This window comes from Sorex araneus, chromosome 1 (assembly GCF_027595985.1).
Source record: "Sorex araneus isolate mSorAra2 chromosome 1, mSorAra2.pri, whole genome shotgun sequence".
Classification (NCBI taxonomy): Eukaryota; Metazoa; Chordata; class Mammalia; order Eulipotyphla; family Soricidae; genus Sorex; species Sorex araneus.
The window spans coordinates 433858167-433879926 of NC_073302.1; the positions used below are offsets into that span (position 1 = coordinate 433858167).

At 55.6% G+C, this 21760-nt stretch overlaps 1 protein-coding gene across 1 annotated transcript; it reads right to left on the reverse strand.

Moving 5' to 3' along the window:
- Positions 1-2807: 2807 nt before the first annotated feature.
- FAM180A (family with sequence similarity 180 member A) lies at positions 2808-17116 on the reverse strand. The gene is made up of 3 exons (XM_004608380.2): positions 16694-17116; positions 6413-6513; positions 2808-4675 (listed from the first exon to the last, which is right to left on the reverse strand). The coding sequence occupies exons 1-3, from the start codon at positions 16767-16769 to the stop codon at positions 4247-4249; spliced, it is 606 nt and encodes a 201-aa protein (XP_004608437.2). The 5' UTR covers positions 16770-17116; the 3' UTR covers positions 2808-4246.
- Positions 17117-21760: the final 4644 nt, after the last annotated feature.

The following is a 21760-nucleotide window of genomic DNA, read 5'->3' on the forward strand; positions in this document are numbered from 1 at the left end:
AAGCATTCCTGCAAATGCCTGGACTCTCTCTGAGGCCGAGGAAGTTTACAGTTTCCCAAGACCATAAATTCTTCCCCAGGTCTTGGGCTCAGGGAAGATTAAGAGATAATGGGCAGTGCCCGGGCAGATGGTCAGAGAAGTAACCTACGAGGTCTTAAATAAACAGACGGTTCCCGCCAACCTCAGTGGACGAAAGACTTTCATCTTATTTTAACAATACCAGTGGGCCCTAGATTAACAAGACATCCCCGGGAAACAAGTGGGAGTCCTGCTACTTTGATAAGAGACACAAAGGCCCAGTTTTCTTATTAATTCTTTGCCACCCCCTACCCCTGCCACTCACACACACACACACACATACACACATGACCAATATTGACAATCCTATACTAAGTCTCTCCCTGGCTTCTCTCTCTTCTGCCTTTCAGTAAACTTTGACTTCTGTGTCTGAGCATCTTCATTATTCAATATTTTCCATTCTTGGAAGTACTGGTGAACCAGGAACTGTGGGCCAGCACAGACGCTAGCCCCTATGGCTCCTACATGGCAATTAAGAGTGCATGAGCCAGGAGTAACCCCTGTGCATTGTTGGGTGTGACCCAAAAGCAGAAAAAAAAAAAGAGTCAATTACTCGGAAATTTTCATTTGTTCTTGAAAAGGTCATGCTCTACTTATTTCTTCTTTCTTTTTTTCTTTTCTTTTCTTTTTTGCTTTTTTGGGTCACACCTGGTGATGCATAGGGATTACTCCTGACTCTGCACTCAAGAATCACCCCTGGCAGTGCTCAGAGGACTATATGGGATGCTGGGAATCGAACCCGGGGTTGGCCGTGTGCAAGGCAAACGCCCTACCCGCTGTGCTATTGCTCCAGCCCCTCTGCTTATTTCTACACTCCCACACCCCAACATTGAGGGTCCCATAAATAAGGCCTCCCCTTCCTGAGTACAGAAGAGTTTTCCACTGTTTGTTGCCGGGTGCCTTGATATGCACGGCTCTCCTGGTCCTCGGAGCCATTCAGGAGTCGCCCCCACAGGGGGAGCAGAAATCTAGACCTACACAAGGTGGGCAGGGGGCTCCATAGGTGACCAAGCCACTGTGCTCATATCCTTATTATGGGGTGGTTACAGGGAGCGGGAGGCAAGAGCGTGGGGGTGGTCCCCTGCTGGCCCCTTCCCCACCTCTCATGCAGGAGGAAAACCAACATAGTGAAGGTTTGGCTTGGGGTTGGTCAGCCCTGGGGCTTCCTTGCCGTACTTACATCTCTGCTTTCACCAGTCAGCGAGTGACCCTGGAGGGTCTAAAGGCTGAGATGAAAGGACAGAGAGGTAGGGGTAGAACAAGCCAGAGGTCTCTAGAGGAAACTTGCATCAAGAAACGCATACAAGGCCTGAGAGTTCATACAGAGGTTAAGGCATTCGCCTTACATGCAGCCGATCCCAAGTTGATCCCAGGTGCCACTCATGGTCCCCGGAGCATCCCCGGGAGTAAACCCTGAGCATTACCAGGTGTGGCCCCCAAACAAAACAGGTAAATAGGCATAGAGCCAGAGAGATAGTCCAGGGCTTGCCTTGCATGCAGCTAACCCAGTTCAATCCCTGGCACCGCAGGGTCCCCTGAGCACCACTATCTGCAGCCCTGAAAGCCCCTAAGCACTGCCAGGGTCCCTGGCACTGGTGAACTCAAGCACCCTTGAGCCTCTCATCCAAGAACCCCCATGAGAGCAACTTGGGCCTCTTAGATACCACCACGTGGGGGTGGGGGAGTCCCCACTCCCAGCCAAAAAAGAAAAGGCTCTTATTGAGTCACAATTTAGACCGATCGAGACATCAAATAAAATGAAAAGGGGCGAGCGAAGTGGCGGTGTGGGAGGAATGCTTGATGCAGAGGAGAGGAAAGCTGAAGAGAAGGGCTGATCTGGGCCCGTGCATTTAAGGGAGCACTGCAGGGCTGACGGTCAGAGTCTGAGAACATTCGAGCGCAAAGCACCTTTTCCCTCGGGGAGGACGCCCTTCTTGCCACCTAGAATTTCTCTCCATAAGACCACACTGTTTGTGCTGCTGGGCAAAGCTGTGTCCAGAGATTTCCAGCCCGGCTTCTGTCACGATCCCATGACAGTGGCTGAGTGCCCACTGTACGCCCCGGCTCTGCCCTATGAATGCAAAGGCTGGTGCGCAGGCCTCGGCATCCAGTTAGCGTCTGGGGGCGTCTGGAGTAGCAGAGCATCGCAGAGTCCTTGGAGCTGGTGAGGAACCTTGATCAGCACCCAGCTGGGCTCCTCCGAGCAGAGGCTTCCCCCGTGCCTGCTACTTCACCAGCTTAGTGATCTTGAGTTCTTAGGGGCAAGCAAGGTCAGAAAGACACAGGGCTAAGATCGAGTTACGCTGGTCACAAAGAAAAGGGGCCCAACTGCCAAGAAGGCAGCAGGAAGACTCTTTCCGGATGCGTAATCAGCAGACCATTCCGGGTCCAGAAAACTGCTGGGATGTGGGCGTCGTTTCTGTAACATCACACAGATGTCATCCCGTTGCTCATCGATTTGTTCGAGCGGGCACCAGTAACATCTCTCATTGAGAGACTTATTGTTACTGTTTTTGGCATATCCAATACACACAGGTAGCTTGCCAGGCTCTGCTGTGTGGGCTCCATACTCTCGGTAGCTTGCCGGGCTCTCCGAGAGGGGCGGAGGAATCAAACTCGGGTCGGCCACGTGAAAGGCGAAAGCCCAACCGCTGTGCTATCGCTCCAGCCCATCACACAGATGTTAGGTGGATATTCCAGATGAGGAAGAAGCCCAGAGAGCCCAGCACCTTAATTCAGGTGTCTCAAATTATCTTAAAAAAATTTTTTTTGGTGCAGGGGAGGGATACACCCAGCAGTGCTCAGGGATGGCCTCTGGCTCTGTGCTCGGAGATCACTCCTGGTGGGCTCAGGGGATCATATGGGATGCCAGGGCTCAGACCTGGGTTGGTTGCATGCAAGGCAAGCACTCTCATTATACTATCATATCACTCCAGCCCCTCAAATTATTATCTTAAGATATGAATATTAAAATATATTCTCTCTTCAAAAACAAGCCCAAGACATGTATGCGTTGCTAGAAAGATATCAAGCCAATGTATCGAAAACAAAAAGTTTGAAAGTACACACTTCTGCCTTCTGAGAACTGGTTTTATTGGGAGCACTTTTCTGTCGGTGCTGGAGAATTCAGCCGGGGGCAGGCTGGTGTAGGTGGGGCATCTCCTGCCTTAGGTTGACCCTCTCCATGTTAGCCTGGTTTCTCTCTTCAGGAGACAAGGTTTGCTGCATGTCTGGGGTCCTCCTCCTTCCCCCCGCCCCCGCCATTCTGGTTCTCTGTATTTTATCATCCTGAACAAGAGTCAAGGCATCTAGGTCCTAGCGTTATTGATTTTCAAGTGGATTCTTCTCAGCAGCTCTTAGAAAAGTTGAGAAGCATTTCCGACTGACAAGGCACTTGTCTGGCTATTCCTCTAGGTCTGCTTGCTTGCTTCCTCTTGTTTGCTTGCTTTGGGGGGGGGGGTCATATTGGACTGTGCTCAGGGCTGACTCCTGGATCTGTGCTCAGGGATCATTTCTGGCAGTGCTTGGGAGACCCTGCGTGATGTGGGGAATCAAAACTGGGCTTGGCTGTGTGCAAGGCAAGTACCCTACTCACTGTACAATCTCCCCAGCCTCGGTTCTTTCTACCGTACTCTAGGACCGTAAGAGAAATTTCATTCGGACCTGCACTCCATCCTTTAGGATCACAGGGCTCTGTCAAACTCCGTGTCCCCACCATTCTCTGCCCCTCTCCAGATTCCCCGGAGCCCTATCCCATTCTTTGGTTTTGTTTTGTTTGGAGAGCGGGTCCCACCTGGCAGTTGCTCAGAAGCTCCCCTGGCTCAGCGCTCAGGGTTTCCTCCCGGGGGTGCTCAGGACCCAGGGATGCTTCTCACGCAGCATGAGCGCCAGCCCTTTGAACCGTCTCCCCGCCCCTCTCTCCCCATTCTTGGGTGTGTGTGTGTGTGTGTGCAAACTGTCAAAGCCTGTGTCAGACTTCTGCGAGCAAACCATGCAGCCCCTGGAAGCATCTGGAATTTCCCTGCCAGTCGCTCCTGGAAATTCCCGCCCAGGTCGCATTAGGAGGGCACCCGAAGGTGCCTGATCAGAGAGCTGCAAGGGGCAGGCGCAGAGCTTCCGACTGCCTTGTGTCTGCTTTCCGTCTCTTGGCGTCGAGGGGAGTGTCCCGCTAGGGATCTGGGTCCGAGGCGAGGGCATGGTGACCGTCCGGGTGACGCGCGTGTGCGTCCCCGTGCAGACCGCCTGGAGCCGGCCAGTCCCTGACAACCCCCGAGGAGGAGCGCAAAAGGTCCTGCCGGAGGGCCTGGAAGAGGCTCTGCAGGGCCTGGGCCCACACGTCCCTCTGGTGGCCCTGCGACAGGGCCGTGCGGTAGGCGGCGTAGGCCAGGGTCAGCGCGGTCCTCTCGAAGTCCTCTCTGCTGAGGACGCCGGCGCGCTGGTCCAGGGCGGCGCTCAGCCGGCGGATGTCGGGGATGCGCTTGGGGATCACGTTGTTGCAGACGGTGCGGAACGTCCCCGCCCTGCGCAGCGACGCCAGCTCCTCGTCCTTGATGGAGATCTCCAGGTCGGGGCTGATGTCCAGCTGGGCCAGCAGGAACTGCGGGGCACAGGGGTGGGGGAGAAAGAAGCCCCCAAGAGGGGCGTGTGGGCTGGGTCTCTTTCCCTCCTTTGGGAAGGCAGCTAAGGAAAGGGACTATGAATAAGAAGCCGGGGGTCCGGCTTCCGCCTCTGCCTTGCTCACCCCCCTCCCCCGCCCCCCATGCTCCTTAGCCCCTGTGAGCTGGTGTCTGCCTCTGAAACGGTTAGTAACAGTTGCCCCCAGAAGGGGAGGTATGAGACAGGGCACAGAAACCTGCCTCATGAGCTGGGGGAGAGGGCAGCTGGGAGAGAGACGGATCACCGAGTCAGTGATGGTTGGAGGGATCGTTCGGGATGGGAGGTGTGTGCTGAAAGCAGATAAAGGACCAAACGTGATGGCCTCTCAGTATCTGTATTGCAAGCCATAATGCCCCAAAGTAGAGAGAGAGAGTATGGGGGAAATTGTCTGCCATGGAGGCAGGGGGAGAGGTGGGGCGGGGTCAGGCAGGTGTGGGGAGGGATACTGGGGACATTGGTGGTGGAAAATGTGCACTGGTGGAGGAATGGGTGTTTGATCATTGTGTGACTGAAACTCAAACATGGTTTTGTAATTGTGGCTCCACGGTACAATTCAATAAAATATATATATATAAAAAAAAGACAAGGCACAGAAGGAGAACATCTATGTCGGAGTGAAGGCTCATGTGCATCCCTCTGATCTGGTTCATACCTGACACCATATAGTCTCTTGAGCACCACTGGGGTTACTCCTGAGCACAGAGCCAGGAAGTAACCTGGTGCTCTTAAAAAGAAAGAGCATGAGCTCTTTGGGATCATTTTAGTCCGCAATCAGGCTTTTGGAGGGTGCAAAGAATGATGCTTGGTGCCGAGAGGGGTCTAGAGCTTTGTCCTTCTTTGTCACCTGTTCTAGACTCATAGGGGCTGGGTCCACGGGTCCACCATTGACCCCCTGCACAGGCCCCGCTGGTGTCGGGAACATAGCAGATGCCTCGTGCTCCTGACTCTGCAGCCAGCCTCCCAGCGTACGCGGACCTTTCTGGAACCCAGATCAGTTGTGATCGCACCCATGTTCCAGACTAGCAACAGCCACCCCTCGCCCAGTCTGCTCCTCGAGGCACTCTCTGGAACCACCCACCCACCCCCAATTCCAGGGGTGGCTCTTAGGCAGACAGAATGTCAGATTTGTGGCAGTCTCCTATGTAACAGCTGGGGGCCGTCCAGCCCAGAGCGGGGAGTTGGTCTGTGCAGAGTCCCGTGGCTGGCCTGGAAACCCGAGCCCGCTGAAGGTGGGATTTGAAACCCGGACTCTCATCTCTGAGCTGAGTGCCTTGGGAAATTTCCCCGTGGAGTGGAGGAGGAAGTGGGGGTGCTCAAGGGTGGGGGTGTGGAAGGGGGGGGCAGAGAGCGTCTGGGTGACTGCCGAGTGCCAGAGCCAAGGTGTCCCGGGCAGACGGTCTCTCGCCGGGCTGTGAGCCAATGCATGTACATCTCCCACTCTGGAACTTGGGTGCCAGACCGCACCAGCCTCTAGCTGTGCCTCCCCAGAGCATCTCAGGCCACACCCCTGCATCAGCAGGTGGGTAGGAGAGATGGGCCACAGGGCCATGGGGTCACAGGTTGGCCTGTCCTTGTGGGATGGGCCGGATCCCATGAGCCCCCCCCATGGCCTTCAGCAGCCCCGCCCTTCCCAGGGGCTCGGGGTGACTTTCCCCAAGCAGCGGGCATGGGTGCCTACCTCATAGAGCAGCTCCACTTCCTCCAGGGAGGTCTGCAGGACTGGGTTCAAGGGCACCGCTGAGGCTCTCTTCGGCCGCTGGGCAGCAGGGAACAGCACAGCTGCAAGGGAGCAAGGATCCAGCTCGAGGGGCTGCGTGCACCCCTGCTCTTAACCCGGAAACCATGAGGCTGGCACGATAGCACAGTGGGGAGAGTGTTTGCCTTGCAAGTGGTCGACCCGTGTTTGATCCCCGGCACCCTTTATGGTTCCTTGAGCACCGCCAGTAATGACCCCTGAGTGCAGAGCCAGGAGTAACCCCTGAGCACCACCGAGTATGGCCCCCAAACAAAACAAACCCAGAGTCCAGCCCATGGGCCTTGCAGGCCATCAGCCTGAAGGTGGGGTGATGGATGTAGAGCTGGAGAAGTGGCAACTCCAAAACTGTGTGTCTCAGGAAGCTTCCGGTCAAGTTTGATGTTAGTATCTCTGTAGCACTGTAGCACTGACGTCCCATTGTTCATCGATTTGCTCAAGCGGGCACCAGTAACATCTCCATTGTGAGACTTGTTACTGTTTTTGGCATATCGAATACGCCACAGGTAGCTTGCCAGGCTCTGCCATGCGGGCAGGATACTCTCGGTAGCTTGCCGGGCTCTCTGAGAGGGGCGGAGGAATTGAACCCGGGTCGACCGTGTGCAAGGCAAATGCCCTACCTGCTGTGCTATCGCTCCAGTCCATTAGTATCTCATTGATTTCAAATTTGGCAAGTCCTTTGTTATCCCAGAAAGTTGTAAAAAGGGGGGCTGGAGCGATAGCACAGCAGGTAGGGCGTTTGCCTTGCATGCGGCTGACCCGGGTTCGAATCCCAGCATCCCATATGGTCCCCTGAACACCGCCAGGAGTAATTTCTGAGTGCAGACCCAGTAGTAACTCCTGTGCATCGCCAGGTGTGACCCCCCCCCCGCCAAAAAAAAGAAAAAAAAAGAAAGTTGTAAGAAGAATGATACATGGGACTAGGGCCGCCTTTAAGAACTGTGTGCTGAGATGAAGCAGAACTGTGGAGACAGTCCCGTTCAATCCCCGAGCTCCCTAATCATCTCCTTCCCTGGCCACGCTGGCGCTCAGGCGACACTAGCCTGTGCTCGGGTGTGGGGGACCCCAACCTCACCCCAGAGTGGTGCTTAGGGATCTTCACGATCTTTTAAATCAGAAGATATATTTTTCTTGGGGGAGGGACCTCCTAGGCTGTGCTCACTGGGCTGGTGGTTCAATGCAGGGCCCGAGGCTGCTGACCAGGGCCTACAGGGGGCGGGAACCCACCCGGGCGGGAACCCACCCAGTAACGGGAAGCTCAATGGCTCTGTTATCTCCCGCTGCAGCCAGAAGAGCTTTTCAAATCAGAGTTGCATACATCTGGCTATTTACCTGCCATCCACATCCAGATGCCCGGAATCTGAGCGTGCTCAGGAGGCCTCAGGAGGTCTGGGTCCCATCCTTGGTCCTGCATGGGTCCCGAGCACTGCCGGGAGGAGCCCCTGAGCAACTGTGTGTGCAGATGATGAAGGAAACAAAGGCGAGAGCAGCCACCAACCCCGGGGTTTTAAGTAGGGGTGAGGAGGGTGGAGTCTCAGGCTAAGGGTTCCTTGCTCGGGGCGCTGCCTGTGTGCAACTTGCTGGACTGGTCCCATAGTTGCATTAAGAAAGGGGTCCACCATGGAGAGTATCGTGCTAGGTGAAATGAGTCAGAAAGAGAGGGACAGACATAGAGGGACTGCACTCATTTGTGGAGTATAGAATAACATCACATGAGGCTGACACCCAAGGACGGTAGATACAAGGCCCGGGGGATTGCCCCATAGCTGGAAGACTGCTTCATGAGTGGAGGGGAGAAGGCAGATGGAATAGAGAAGGGATCACTAAGAAAATGATGACTGGAAGAATCAGTCAGTATGGGGTATGTGTGCCGAAAGTAGATAATGGACCAAACGTGACGACCTCTCAGTGTCTGTGTTGCAAGCCATAATGCCCAAAAGGAGAGAGAGATTATGGAGAATATTGTCTGCCATGGAGGCAGGGGGAGGGTGAGAAGGGGGGGTATACCCCGGATATTGGTAGTGGGGAATGTGCACTGGTGGAGGGATGGGTGTTTGGTCATTGTGAGATTGTAACCCAAGCGTGAAAGCTTGTAACTATCTCATGGTGATTCAATAGAATTAAAAAGAAAATTTAAAAAAATTTAAAAAACAAGTTTATAGCAAAAAAAAAAGAGAAAGGGGTCCGAGCCATAGTACTGACCCGGGTTCAATCCCCAACATCCCCTATGGCCTCCTGAACACCTCCAGGATAAATTCCTGATATGTGGGACTGTGGCCTCGAAGCAAACCACAACAGAAATGAAGTGGTTGTTGGGTCAGAGAGGGGTCAGAGAGGGCAGGGAAGGAGAGTTGCCCGCCACCCCCCAACCCTGTACATCCCAACTCAGCCCAGTCTGATGGCTGCTCGGGGAAGGCGCAGCTTCTTCCAGACACTTGATTGTGAGCTATCAGGGGGCCGCGCCTCGGGAAGCCTATGAGGCAGCCATGTGGCGCCCCCTGGAGTTGTGTGAGGCACAGTTTCATGTAACTCTATGTGAGATTTTGTGTCTGGACAAGGGTGCCCCCTTTTACTGAACTTGGAGTTCATGAAATTTGTCTGCCCGAAGGTCACCCACTTTGTTGGCGATGAGGATTAAATTCTCCCTTGGCTCCCCTCCCCCTGAGAGGGTACAATGTTAACTGCTTGTAGGGGCCTCCCCCTCCCCCCCACACACCTCAGGCATTCTTTGGTCCCGAGAGCCGCTGTCAGTCCCGGGGGCAGTGGGATGGCATAAGCCCCACAAGCAAGGAGAGGATTACCCACACCTCCAACCCCTTTCTCCCCCACAGCCCCAGGCCTTTTGCTCCCTCCTCCTTTGGCAAATTCCTTGGCTAGGGCACCCTCTCTCCCTGCGTGGAGCGGAGCTAGGCTGGAGTACCTTGGGAGGAAGACCACCCACCAGGAGGAAGGGAAGTGAAAGTCCGACCTGCTTTCCTACCAGGTTTTTGAGCCAGGGCTCAGCTCTCTGCTCCCCCTCGCTCACTCGTGCCTGTGAAATAGAGGCCCCCTTGCCCCGGCTGCCTCCCCCAAACCAGTCTCTTGTCTTATACTGCTGCTTCGGGGGCGGGGGGGGGAGAGAGAGAGAGAGAGAGAGACAGAGAGAGAGACAGAGAGACAGAGAGACAGAGAGAGACAGAGACAGAGACAGAGACAGAGACAGAGAGACAGAGAGACAGAGACAGAGACAGAGAGAGAGGGAGAGGGAGAGGGAGAGAGGGGAGAGAGAGGAGGGGAAGAGGGGGAGAGAGGGAGGGGAGAGGGGAAGAGGGGGAGGGGAAAGATGGAGGGGGAGAGGGAGAGGGGGAGAGAGAGGGAGAGAAGAGAGGAGAGAGAAGAGAGGGAGAGGGAGGGAGGGAGGAAGGGAGAGAGAGGGAGAAAGAGGAGAGGGAGAGAGAGGGAGAGAGAAGAAAGAGAGGAGAGAGAGAGAGAGGGAGAGGGAGAGAGGGAGAGTGAGAGAGGGACGGGGAGGGAGGCAGGGGGAGAGAGAGAGGAAGAGAGATAAGAGGGAGGAAAGAGGAAAGAGAGAGAGGAGAGAGAGAGAGGGAGAGAGAGGGTCGGGGAGGGAGGCAGGGGGAGAGAGAGGGAGAGTCCCCCTCTGTGGCTGAGACCTTCCCCTTCCCCTCCTCTCTCCTTCCTTCCTCCTCTCCTTCCAAGGTGGCGCTGCTTCTGTTTAAAACTCCCCCTCACTGTTCCCGGGTGCCACCACCCAGCTCATGCCTTGACTCTGGGCTCACCTCAGTTCCCTCCGCCCTCCCGGCCACTCTCCGCTGCCCTTCAACTCTGTTCCCGTCTCAGACGTCTACCGGGCAGCACCGGGGTTTGCAGTAGCACACATAAGCACACACACACAAGCACACATGTAAAGATGTGCTCACACATGGGCACATGCTCATATCCCATTTAAACACACACATAGACACGCACACGTAAACTCCCCATCTGCACCCACACCCACCCATTTACACACACACACACGCACACACACGCACACACATGTAAAGATGCACTCACACATAGGCACACACATTTAAGCACACACGTAGGCACACCTGTGCAATTCCTCCTCCCCACATTCACCCACTTACACTTAATCATACACACATACACACATGCACACATGTACACACATGCACACATGCACACGCACATACACACGCACAGGACTGGCCCTGCGGCCTTCCCATCTCAGTCGCTCAAGTCTCAAACCTGGTGGCAGCTTTTCTGCCTTGACTTCCTCTCTCCTTCCTGTCCCAGCCCCCAGCACCCCCCACCCCCGCTGTGCTCTGCCACCTCCAGACTGACTCACCCCACATCCCTGCTCACCCCTCAGCAGGGCTTGTGTGCCCTAGAGGACGTTATGCTGCCATCTTTGGCGCCTGCCTCCTTCTTGAGCTGACGGAGAGCGTGGGTGTGATCCTGCGGAGGGGCGGAGGGGTGTCATTCCTGGGCTCAAACACACCTGTGCTCTCACTCAAAGCCACTAGTTCCTGGGGGCCCAGGCTGAAAGGCTCAGTTTCTTACTGAGTCTCTGGGCTCCTTTCCCCCCAGCTCCTGATGCCTGCCACCAGCCTCCACGTGCTTCCCCAGGACACCAGGCATGCCTGGACCCCCGGGCCTTTGCACGTCTCTTCCTTCTGCCTGTGGCACTCTGTCTCTGGAGGTTGCTTGGCTTGCCCATCTTCAATCACCTCCTCAGGGAGGCCCTCCCTGGCCATTGCCTTAAGAACAATAGACAGCCCAGAGCTCATGATTTGACTGCAGGAGGCTCAGGTTGGTTTGTCAGAACCTCATGGTCCCTGAGTACCGCTGGAACTGACTCCCAGGCACAGGCCCAGCAGCAGCCCCCATCCTGGCCAGTGTGGCCCGAATGACAGGGGCTGGGAGATGGGCCGGTGGCCAGGGAGTGCGGGTGTGGCCTCCTCTACGCCCCCCCAGCACTCCTAGTTTGTCCTGGTGGTCCCTTCGGTACCCATCAGCCTCAGGGCCTGAGTGTCTCTGCCCCTAAGTGTGTGTGTGTGTGTGTGTGTGTGTGTGTGTGTGTGTGTGTGTGTGTGTGTGTGTGTCCTTCCCGGGTGGGCTGGTCTGTCTGGTTCTCTGCCCGGTGTCTTCCCCTGGATGTGCGTGAATGAAGGACCCGAGTCACCCCTCAGCCTCCTTCTCAGCTACCTTATTCCTCTGTCCCCTCCCTTCTCTCTCCCCTCCCCTCTTCTCTCCTCCCCTCCCTGCCTTCCCCTCCCCGTCCCATCCCCCCATCCCTTCTTCTCTCTTCTACTCTCTCTCCTCCCCTCCCCCCCTCCCCTCCTCTCCCCTGTCCTCCCTTCCTCTCTCCTTCTTCCCCTCCTCTCCCCTGTCCTCCCCTCCTCTCCCCTTCCCTCCTCTCCTTCCTCCTCTCCTCTCTCCCCTCCTCACCCTTCTTCCTCTCCTTCCTCCCCTCCCTCCCCTCCCCTCCTCTCCCCTGTCCTCCCTTCCTCTCTCCTTCTTCCCCTCCTCTCCCCTGTCCTCCCCTCCTCTCCCCTTCCCTCCTCTCCTTCCTCCTCTCCTCTCTCCCCTCCTCACCCTTCTTCCTCTCCTTCCTCCCCTCCCTCCCCCCCCTCCTCTCCCCTTCTATCCTCTCCTTCCTCCCCTCCACTCCCCTCCCCTTCTGTCTCCTGCCCTCCCCTCCTCTCCATTCCTCTCCCCTCGCTGCCACATCTGGCTGTGCTCAGGACTTATTCCTGGCTCTGTGCTCGGGGATCAGTCCTGGTGGAGACCGGGGGACCCTGTGTGGTGCTGGCATTGAACCTGGGCCTGCCTCATGCGAGGCGAGCCCCTTCCCCCCTGTACTAGTCTCGGCCCCCATGCTCCAGTCTTTCCAGAGTGCTGTGCTCAGTCCCTCTCCTCGAACAGGGCTGTCACCGGGAGGGGGCTGTGGTCTCCTGTCCCCCCCCCCGAGCTCCCCTGACCCTCCTGTCCTGGGCAGGGAGGTGCCCCCCTGAAGCATCCCAGCCAGGCTCGCACCCCTGCACACTCTCCCCCACGGGCACCCGAGGGGTGCTGACTCCTGCAGGGGGAGCTCGTCCTGCTCTTCAACCCGCTACGACCAGGGTGAGGCTCTCTCCTTCCCGCCCTGGCACGCTCCGTGTAACCATGGTTTCTGCCTCATGGGCAGCCCCAGGACCACCGAGGGGGCGGGCAGGGGCGGAGGAACAGCCTCGCCTGGTGGAGAGCCTGGGTGGGGTCTGAGCTTGTGGCCATACTGGCAAAGACGGTGTGTGTGTGTGTGTGTGTGTGTGTGTGTGTGTGTGTGTGGCCGTACTGGCAAAGACGGTGTGTGTATGTGTGTGTGTGTGTGTGTGTGTGTGTGTGTGTGTGTGTGTGTGTGCTTGTGGGCATGTGGCTGGGTGTGTGGGTAGCTCGGCCGAGGTTAGACATGTTCCTTTGCCAAACCCGGATGAAGTCATTTGCTTTCCCACACCTGGGCCGGCCCCTTGGAAACACAGTGACTTTCAGAGTGAGCCACGGGGGCCAGGACCTCAGCAGAAGCTGCGAGACAGTGTGTGTGTGTGTGTGTGTGTGTGTGTGTGTGTGTGTGTGGCCTGGGAAGGCGTCACTGGGGCTGCTGAGGGCCATCTCCCCACCCAGGGGTTGCTCAGGGTGTGGCCAAGAACGTGCAGACTCTGAGGCCCTAGACCTGGGGGGCAGGAGGGAGCAAGTCCAGCTCTGTCCTCCCCGGCGAGTGTCCTCTGTGTCCTCTGCGGCCGGAAGGGTTGGCGCACACCCCCCTGGTACAGTGACGGGGCGTGGGGGAGGGCAGCGGGCACATCGCGGCCTCCCCACCGTGCTGCCCACTCAGCCTGGTCGAACCCCTAGGAATCAGCTCTGGCTGCACACCCCCCTCTGAAACAGACCCCGGACAGGCCGGCCGATGCCCCCTCCTCATGGCAGGGTCCCCCATCCTGCTCCAGGTTCTGGGAAGAAATGCTCTCCAGGGAGCGAGTAAAGGCGTCAGTCTTTAGGGGCAGAGAGGCAGGACGGGGCGAGGGAAAATGTGGTAAATGAAGTGGAAACCACCCCCGTTATCCTTCTGACGCTCGCGCTGCACGGGCATACTCGGGTTCAGTCCCTGGCACCCCATATGGCCCTCTACCCAACACCCCCCAGGAGTGGTCTCTGAGCACAGAGCCAGGAGTAAGTCCTGAGCACCGTGGGAGTGGCCCAAACTAACTTCCCTCGAATTAATTTCAGAGTAACTCGCCCAGGAATCTTAAAAAAGGAAAAAAAAAAAAGACTCTTCAGTCTGCCCATCAGTGTCCTGGCAGGCCCTGGGATCGCTGGGACTGAGCCAGGTGTGGGGGCCCCTGGGTGGGGCTCACTAGCCGCAGGTGAGTCATGAGGTCTGCGGTGGGTGCCGGGGGCTGGGCCAGCCGCAGGAGGAGGCTGCCTCTGGCCAGAATCCTCGAGAGCTCTCGGGCTGGTGGATGGGGCTCTTTCTGCCTCTGTGGGCGGGGAAGGTGGGTGTAGGCTGGGCGGCTGGGGAGGGTGGGCTGAGGCTGGGTGGGGGCATGGAGGAGGAAGCAGGATGCCCCCCCAGACTTTTTTTTTTGCTTTTTGGGTCACACCTGGCGATGCACAGGGGTTACTCCTGGCTTTGCACTCAGGAATTACCCCTGGCCGTGCTCAGGGGACCATATGGGATGCTGGGATTTGAACCCGGGTCGGGCCGGCCGAGTGCAAGGCAAACGCCCTACCCACTGTACTATGTCTCCAGCCCCATGCCCCCCCCCCCCCCCAGACTTTTGCAAAGGGATTTCTCCTAAGGGAGAGTGCAGCGGGGGTGCAGAGAGGCAAAAGCACAGATGGTTGGCAGAGTGGACGGGCTCTCCTGCTGTCTTTTAAAAACGGATGGCAAGGGAGTATTCCTTTTGGGGCTGGGGGGAAAAGGTTGCAAATGAAGTAAAAACGACCCCCTTTTCTTTTTGGGTCACACCCGGCGATGCACAGGGGTTACTCCTGGCTCATGCACTCAGGAATTACTCCTGGCGGTGCTCGGGGGACCATATGGGATGCTGGGAATTGAACCCGGGTCGGCTGCATGCAAGGCAAATGCCCTACCCACTGTGCTATCGTTCTAACCTCTACCCCCTTTTCTTTTCTTTTTTTTTTAAATTATTTTTTATTAATGAATCCCTGTGAGGGTGCAGATACGGATTGACATATGTTCGTGCTTGTGTTTCAGTCATGCACTGCTTGAGTGCCCATCCCTCCACTGGTGCCCGGTCTCCACTGATGACCCCATCATCCCTCCCACCCCCCCATCTCATCCCCCCACCCCACCCGCCTCTGTGGCAGGGCATTCCCTTTTGTTCTCTCTCTCCTTTTGTCTACCCCCTTTTCTTCTGGTGGTTGGGGGCCCTCTGTCCCTGGCTGCCGGCTCACTGCTGCTAACTCTCCCCCAGTGCAAACCTTCCAAATGGGTTCGACTTGGGGTCTCTGTGCTGGTGGTGGGCTTACTGGGGGCAGACCTTTCCCCAGCGGGGAGTAGGGTGTAGTCCTGCTGAGTACCCTAAACTTTCCTTAATATTTGTGACTCCATTATCCACAAAGCATTTTAGCTAACCCCCTCCCTCCCTCTCTCTCTCTCTTTTTTTTTTTTTGGTTCTTGGGGCCACACCTGGCAGTGCTCAGGCCTTGCTCTTGGCTCTGTGCTCAGGGATGTCTCCTGGTAGTGCTTGAGGGACCCGATGCAGTGCCAGGGATCGGACCCAGGTTCGCCTGGTGCAAGGTAAGGGACCTGCACTGTCTCTCCGGTGCCCTGCTACCCTGAGGACCGGTCAGGGAGTGTAAGGTTGGCTCGAGAGAGGCGTCAGCAAACCCGCGAGTGTTGGCGGGGTTGACAGCCTTTCGGGAGACCACGTGGGTAATTGGACCCAGACATTCCATCTCTGAGCACTTTGCCAGGAGCCTGGCCGCAGTTGTCTGCGTTTCCTAGACTTGGAACGAATCAAGTCGTCTTTCTTGGGTGTCAGGAAGAGTGGGGGTGGTGATGCAGATGGGGCTGGGGGCCTTGGGGGTCCCGCCCTGGGCTTATTCCTGACAGTGCTCAGGGAACTCTGTGGTGGCGGCGACTGGGCTGGCCAGCATCTGTCTCTCGCCAGGCGAGCACCTGACCTGGGCTCGCTCGCTGCAGCCCAGGACCATTCTCTGAACACAGGCAATCCCGAGTGCCCAGGGCCACGCGGAGGCGAGCACTCTGCATCGAGTGCTCCCTCCAGAGTCTGAACGCGAGCAGGAGGAGGGGCGTGAGCCAGACATTGTTCCCAGAACCCAAAGGACAATTAAGTGAAAAAGGGAAATGCACGCTCATTTGTGATTTGTCTCTGGGCAATGGGGTTCACAGCTCAGCTCTGGGGGAGCCGGGGGACCCTGGTCTCAGGCGTCCTCATGGGGGACTGAGAACCCCAGGGGGGCAGAGCTGTTTGCCTGCTCTGCCCTCGGACCCCCAAGAGCCCCATTATTATTATTATTATTATTATTATGATTATTGCTTTGTGGGTCACACCCTGCGATGCTCAGGGGCTACTCCTGGCTCTACACTCAGGAATTACTCCTGGCAGTGCTCGGGTGACCATATGGGATGCCGGGATTGAACCCAGGTCAGCTATGTGCAAGGCAAACGCCCTATCAGCTGTCCTATTTCTCTGGCCCCAAGAGTCCCCTCTTGAGGGAAGTCACCCTTAGGGGCAAGAGCCCAGGCCCCTTCTTTGGCTTTGGGGGAGCGAAGCAGGCAGACAGAGGGGCCCCCTCTTCCCCTCCTGCCGCCAGTCAGTTCTGCCCGGCTGGAAGGTGGGTGGGTGCACCCTGGGCATCCCAAGCCAAAGATCTAGGCTGGGAGCCTTTGAGCTGGGTTCCGGGGCAACCCCCCACTCCTCAGATGTAGACACCTGCCCCTCAGCCCGGTCGAGGGGGTCAAGGCGGTGTGAGAACCCCGGTGCCCTCCGCCTCCTGCAGCTCTGAGGGATGTCAGGGTCACTTCCCCGTCACCTGCCTCCTCTCCCCCCATCCAGGGGAACGTGCCAGAGGCATGCAGGCGGCTCCTGGAGGGAGTCGGTGCCCCTGCCTCTGCCCTTCCCTGCCCGCCTCTGCATCCCGACCCATCCCGGAATACCCACACACCAGGCAACTCACCCCGGTTCCACCTGTGGGCCGCGGTCACCGGAGCGTGGGAACACAGCAGCAGCAGCAGCAGCGCCTTCCACCGCATCCTGGCCCGGGAGAGAAGGCGCAGTCACCCGCAGGCCCAGGGGGACCCGGGAGGCCAGGTATGTCCGGACTGGCCCTTCGACTGCAGTGATCTGGCTCTGAACACTGTTGGTCGGTCCAGGGCGGGATGCCCGCTCCCGCCTCTGAGCAGAGGGACTGTGGGGGCGGGGGGAGCGGGGGTGGCTGGTTGGCAGACAGGAGCCGGGACCCGTGTCAATCTGACTCTCTCCGGGATTGGGGGACTGGGCTTCCACAGGGCGCCTCTGTTTTTGAGCACATCTGGAGTGACTCACGGGGCATGTGATCGCCTTGGCACGGGGAGGGATAAATATAATTTCTGTGCTTGAGTTCCATGTGTTGGATGCGCCCACTGGAATTTTCTTTAGCAAACAGCCCCGTGGAACTTGTTCGCGGGCCCGGCGAGAGTTTGGCCGCTGGCCCCGTCCCCGCACACACCCAAGCCAGGGCGGCAGGAAGAACTGGCAGGCGTGCTGCCCGGCGGCCGCTGGCACCGGCGGACCCGGAGTTTCCTTCAGGACAGCAGAACCGTTGTGGTGCCTGGGCTGAGTGCCGCTCCGCCCTCCCCGGAGCCCCACGAGCAACGTGGGAGCAGAGATCCGCTCGGGCTGCCCTGGGTCTGCGTGGAAGGGAGCCGGCGGGTCGCGGGTTAGAGCGGGCGGGTGGGGAAATGTATTTGCAGCGAATGACCCGGAAGTCCCTCAGTGGCCCTCTCCCCCCACTGATGCCCACGACACCCCCCGTTTCATTCTGGTATTTGGGCCGCACTTAGCTAGGCTCAGGGGTTGCTCCTTGTTTCTGTATTGAGGGATCACTTCTGGCGGGCACCCCACTTGTGTGTGTGTGTGTGTGTGTGTGTGTATTTGGAATACCACAATTGGCTGGACTCAGGGGTTGCTCTTGTTTCTGTATTAAGGAATCACTTCTGGCAGACACCCCACTTGTATGTGTGTGTGTGTGTGTGTGTGTGTGTGTGTGTGTGTGCATTTGGAATACTACACTTGGCTGGACTCGGGTTGCTCCTGTTTCTGTATTAAGGAATCACTTCTGGTGGACACCCTACTTGTGTGTGTGTGTGTGTGTGTGTGTGTGTGTGTGTGTGTGCATTTGGAATACTACACTTGGCTGGAGTCAAGGGTTGCTCCTGTTTCTGTATTAAGGAATCACTTCTGGTGGACACCCTACTTGTGTGTGTGTGTGTGTGTGTGTGTGTGTGTGTGTGTGTGTGCATTTGGAATACTACACTTGGCTGGAGTCAAGGGTTGCTCCTGTTTCTGTATTAAGGAATCACTTCTGGCAGACACCCCACTTGTGTGTGTGTGTGTGTGTGTGTGTGTGTGTGTGTGTGTCTTCGGAATACTACACTTGGCTGGACTCAGACTCAGCTCCTGTTTTTGTACTCAGTCATCACTCCTGGTGGTGCTCGGGAGCCCGTATGGGATGCCGGGAATCAAACCCGTGGCCAGCTGTGTGCAAGTGTTCGACCATTTCTAGACCTGAGACCAAACCACTTGGTTCTTCCACACAAAATGGTAGTGTTCTCCCAACTCTGGTGGGTTTTATAGTGAACTTGTTGCCTTTTTTTTCCCCCTTTTGGGCTACACCTGGTGGAGCTCAGGGCTTACTTCTGGTTCTGTGCTCAGGGATCACTCCTGGAGAGGTTAGGGGGGCTACATGTGGTGCTGGGGGTCAAATTTTGGTTGGCCACATTCAAGGCAAGTGCTGTACCCACCATACTATCTCTCTATCCCCCCTCCTCTGCCCCCTACCCCCCAGCTTGCAATTTTCACCTGGTGTGTGAATCCCTCACCGGCACGTGAATCTATGCCCCTAATATGTCTAGAAGGATTCTATTTGGGGGACCCCTGATTCTGGGAGGGCAGGTAATGCCCAGCTTTGGGACTTGCCAGTTCCCCTGGTGAAAATCCTCTGTGACTAATTTCTAGCCGCCTCTGGTTTAGCAAATGGCTTTCAAAGCTTCTGGATACGGAACCTCTGGCACTCTGGAAGCTTGACTCAGCTCCCTCCCAAACATCTTCACCCCAAGCTTAGCTTTGCCGCCTCTGCTTCTCTGCTTCAGCCGTACTGCTTTACTTGCTGTAGTCTTTTGAAGCATAATCTCAAACACTTTTTATTTATTTATTATTTTTTTTTAGAGTTTGCTGTTTTTGTTCCAGTTTTATTGAGATATCCTTGACATACACCACGGATTGAGTTCTGGTGCACTGGCTCATAATTTGACAAATGGATATGTTGCAAAATTAATCACAATTTTAATGAACACCCGTCATCTCTTATAATTATTTTTCCTCTTGTGATGAGGCTTTTGGTTTGTTTTTCCTTGGGGCCACACCTGGTGGTGCTCAGAAGCTACTCCTGGCCCCAGGCTCATTCCTAGTGACGCTTAGTGGGGGGACCAGATGGTTCTGGAGACTGAGCCCAAACACTCTCCCACGTGAAGCCTGTGCCACAGCCCTTTGCCCTCTCTCCCTGGCCCATGTGATGAGATATGTTAATTTTATTTTAATTTTTAATCAAAACGTTTGTTTTTGTTTTGGAGCCACAGCTGTCAGTGCTCAGAGACTCATCCAAGCTCTGTGCTCAGGTGCTCAGGGGACCAGGGTCAGCTGCATGTAAGGCAAGTGCCTCAATGCCGGCACTGTCTCTGTGGTTCCAGAGATGAGCACTTTTCACAATCATCCTCTGAGCAACTTTCTGCTGTGTTCACTACAGTTCCTGTGAATCCTATTGTGCATTACCTTCCTAGAAGTTGCTTATCTGGTAACTAGGTGTTTGCACCTTTTTTAGCCAACTTCACCCAATTCCCCTACTGCCTGACTCTGGTGACCACCCAGAGGTTATGTATAATAATTCTTTCTATGAGTTCAGAGTTTTGAGGTTCCACCTTTGGGTAAGATCATATGGTATTTATCTTTCTTTGTCTTATTTTACTTACTGAATGGCAAATTTTTTTAAACTATTATTATTTTTTATTTTGGGCCACACTCAGCAGTAGCTCAGAAGTTACTTCTGGCTCTGTACTCAGGGATTACCCCTGGCAGTGCTTGGTGGACCATATGGGATGCCGGGGATCGAATCTGGGTCAGCTGCATGCAAGGCAAGTGCCCTCTCCGATGTGTCATTGATCTGGCCCATATCTATTCTATAGATATATGTGGTTCTCAAAGGAGGGCCACCCTCAGCAATGCCTGGGGCCTCTGGGACTGAGGGCTTATACCCTGCGGGTCCTCAGGGACCTTGGGTGCTCAAACTCAAGCGCTTGTATTCTCTTCCCCCTGTCTGAGGCCATTCTAGCAGGTGTGAAGTGAGATCTCTTGCTTTGGATGGATGTTCCCCGGATGCTGAGTGATGTTGAACATCTTTCCAGGTACCTATTCACTATCTGGATATCTTTGGAATGTTTTTTTAGTTTTTTTTTTTCAGAAATTTTTCAGTCTCTCTGACCATTACAATTTGCTTATTCTATTGAGTTATGTGTTTAAAAATTGTATAGTTCAAAAATGGTAACTGGGGACTGGAGCAATAGCACAGTGGGTAGGGCATTTACTTTGTATGCAGTCAACTCAAGTTTGATTCCTGGCATCCCCTATAGTTCTCCAAGCCCTACAAGGAGTGATCCCTGAGCACAAAGCCAGGAGTCAGCCCTGATAATCATTGGATATGGCTCCCAAACCAAAAAAAAATGTAACTGGGACAGGATGGGTGGGTTGAGGAGAGGGATGGGCTGGTGGAGGCTGTGGTATTGGAATATTGAGTGCAGGAGATCTTATCATTAACAGTTTTTGCAAATCATGGTGCCTAAAATAGAAAACATGCAGAACTGCACAATTGGATATTGATCCCTTATCAGTATCACTGTATCGCTGTCGTCCCGTTGCTAATCGATATGCTCGAGTGGGCGCCAGTGACGTCTCCATTCGTCCCTGTCGCATTCAGGGCAGTGAGGCCCATTATTATTATCATTTCATTTTTTTGCTTTTTGGGTCACACCCGGCGATGCACAGGGGTCACTCCTGGCTCTGCACTCAGGAATTACCCCTGGCGGTGCTCAGGGGACCATATGGGATGCTGGAAATCGAACCCGGGTCGACCACATGCAAGGCAAACGCCCTACCCGCTGTGCTATTGCTACAGCCCCCAGTGAGGCCCATGATTGCTACTGTTTTTGGCATATTGAATGTGGTTGGTAAACATTTTCTCCTGTTTCATCGATCAGCTTCTTTTTGTTGATAGCTGTGTGGTGTTTTTCCTTCTCAGGTGTGGCCTGCAGGACCTACTTCCCTGCAGCTACCAGCGCATGATTGGGGCCAGGCTGAGGAACCTTCAGCTTGCAACATTTTCTGGCCCATACTCCGTCCGGTGTGTGTGTGTGTGTGTGTGTGTGTCTGTCTGTCTGTCTGTCTGTGTCTGTGTGTGTCTGTGTGTCTGTGTGTGTGTCTGTGTCTGTGTGTGTCTGTGTGTCTGTATGTGTGTGTGTCTGTGTCTGTCTGTGTGTCTGTGTGTCTGTGTCTGTGTGTCTGTATGTGTCTGTGTGTGTCTGTGTGTGTCTGTGTGTCTGTGTGTGTGTCTGTGTGTGTATCTGTGTGTGTCTGTGTGTGTCTGTGTGTGTGTGTCTGTGTGTGTCTGTGTGTCTCTGTGTGTGTGTCTGTGTGTGTCTGTGTGTCTGTGTGTCTGTGTGTGTGTCTGTGTGTCTGTGTCTGTGTGTGTGTCTGTGTGTGTCTGACTGCCTGCACGGGGAATCATTATCTTGGTCTCCAGCCCTGGGAGCCAGCATGTTCCAATCACCAAGCTGTCAGTAAGTGATGTCCCTGGATGGGGGAGCTTTGGGGTTGGGGCTGGGGATGAGTGTGCTCGTGACTAAGCTGTCTCAGGAGGGAGAAGCCCGATCTTCTCCCCACCACCTGGAGCCAGCCCCAGAAGGCAAGCATGCCTCCAGGTTCTGCAGGCCCGGGG

What these genes read in the sequence shown, in the direction of transcription:
- FAM180A (XM_004608380.2), bottom strand. Translation starts at nt 16,769, where the DNA reads ATGCGGTGGAAGGCGCTGCTGCTGCTGCTGCTGTGTTCCCACGCTCCG. An exon ending in GGCCCACAGGTGGAACCGGG is followed by an intron (nt 6,514 to 16,693) that starts GTGAGTTGCCTG and finishes GCTCCCTTGCAG; the next exon opens with CTGTGCTGTTCCCTGCTGCC. An exon ending in AAGTGGAGCTGCTCTATGAG is followed by an intron (nt 4,676 to 6,412) that starts GTAGGCACCCAT and finishes TGTGCCCCGCAG; the next exon opens with TTCCTGCTGGCCCAGCTGGA.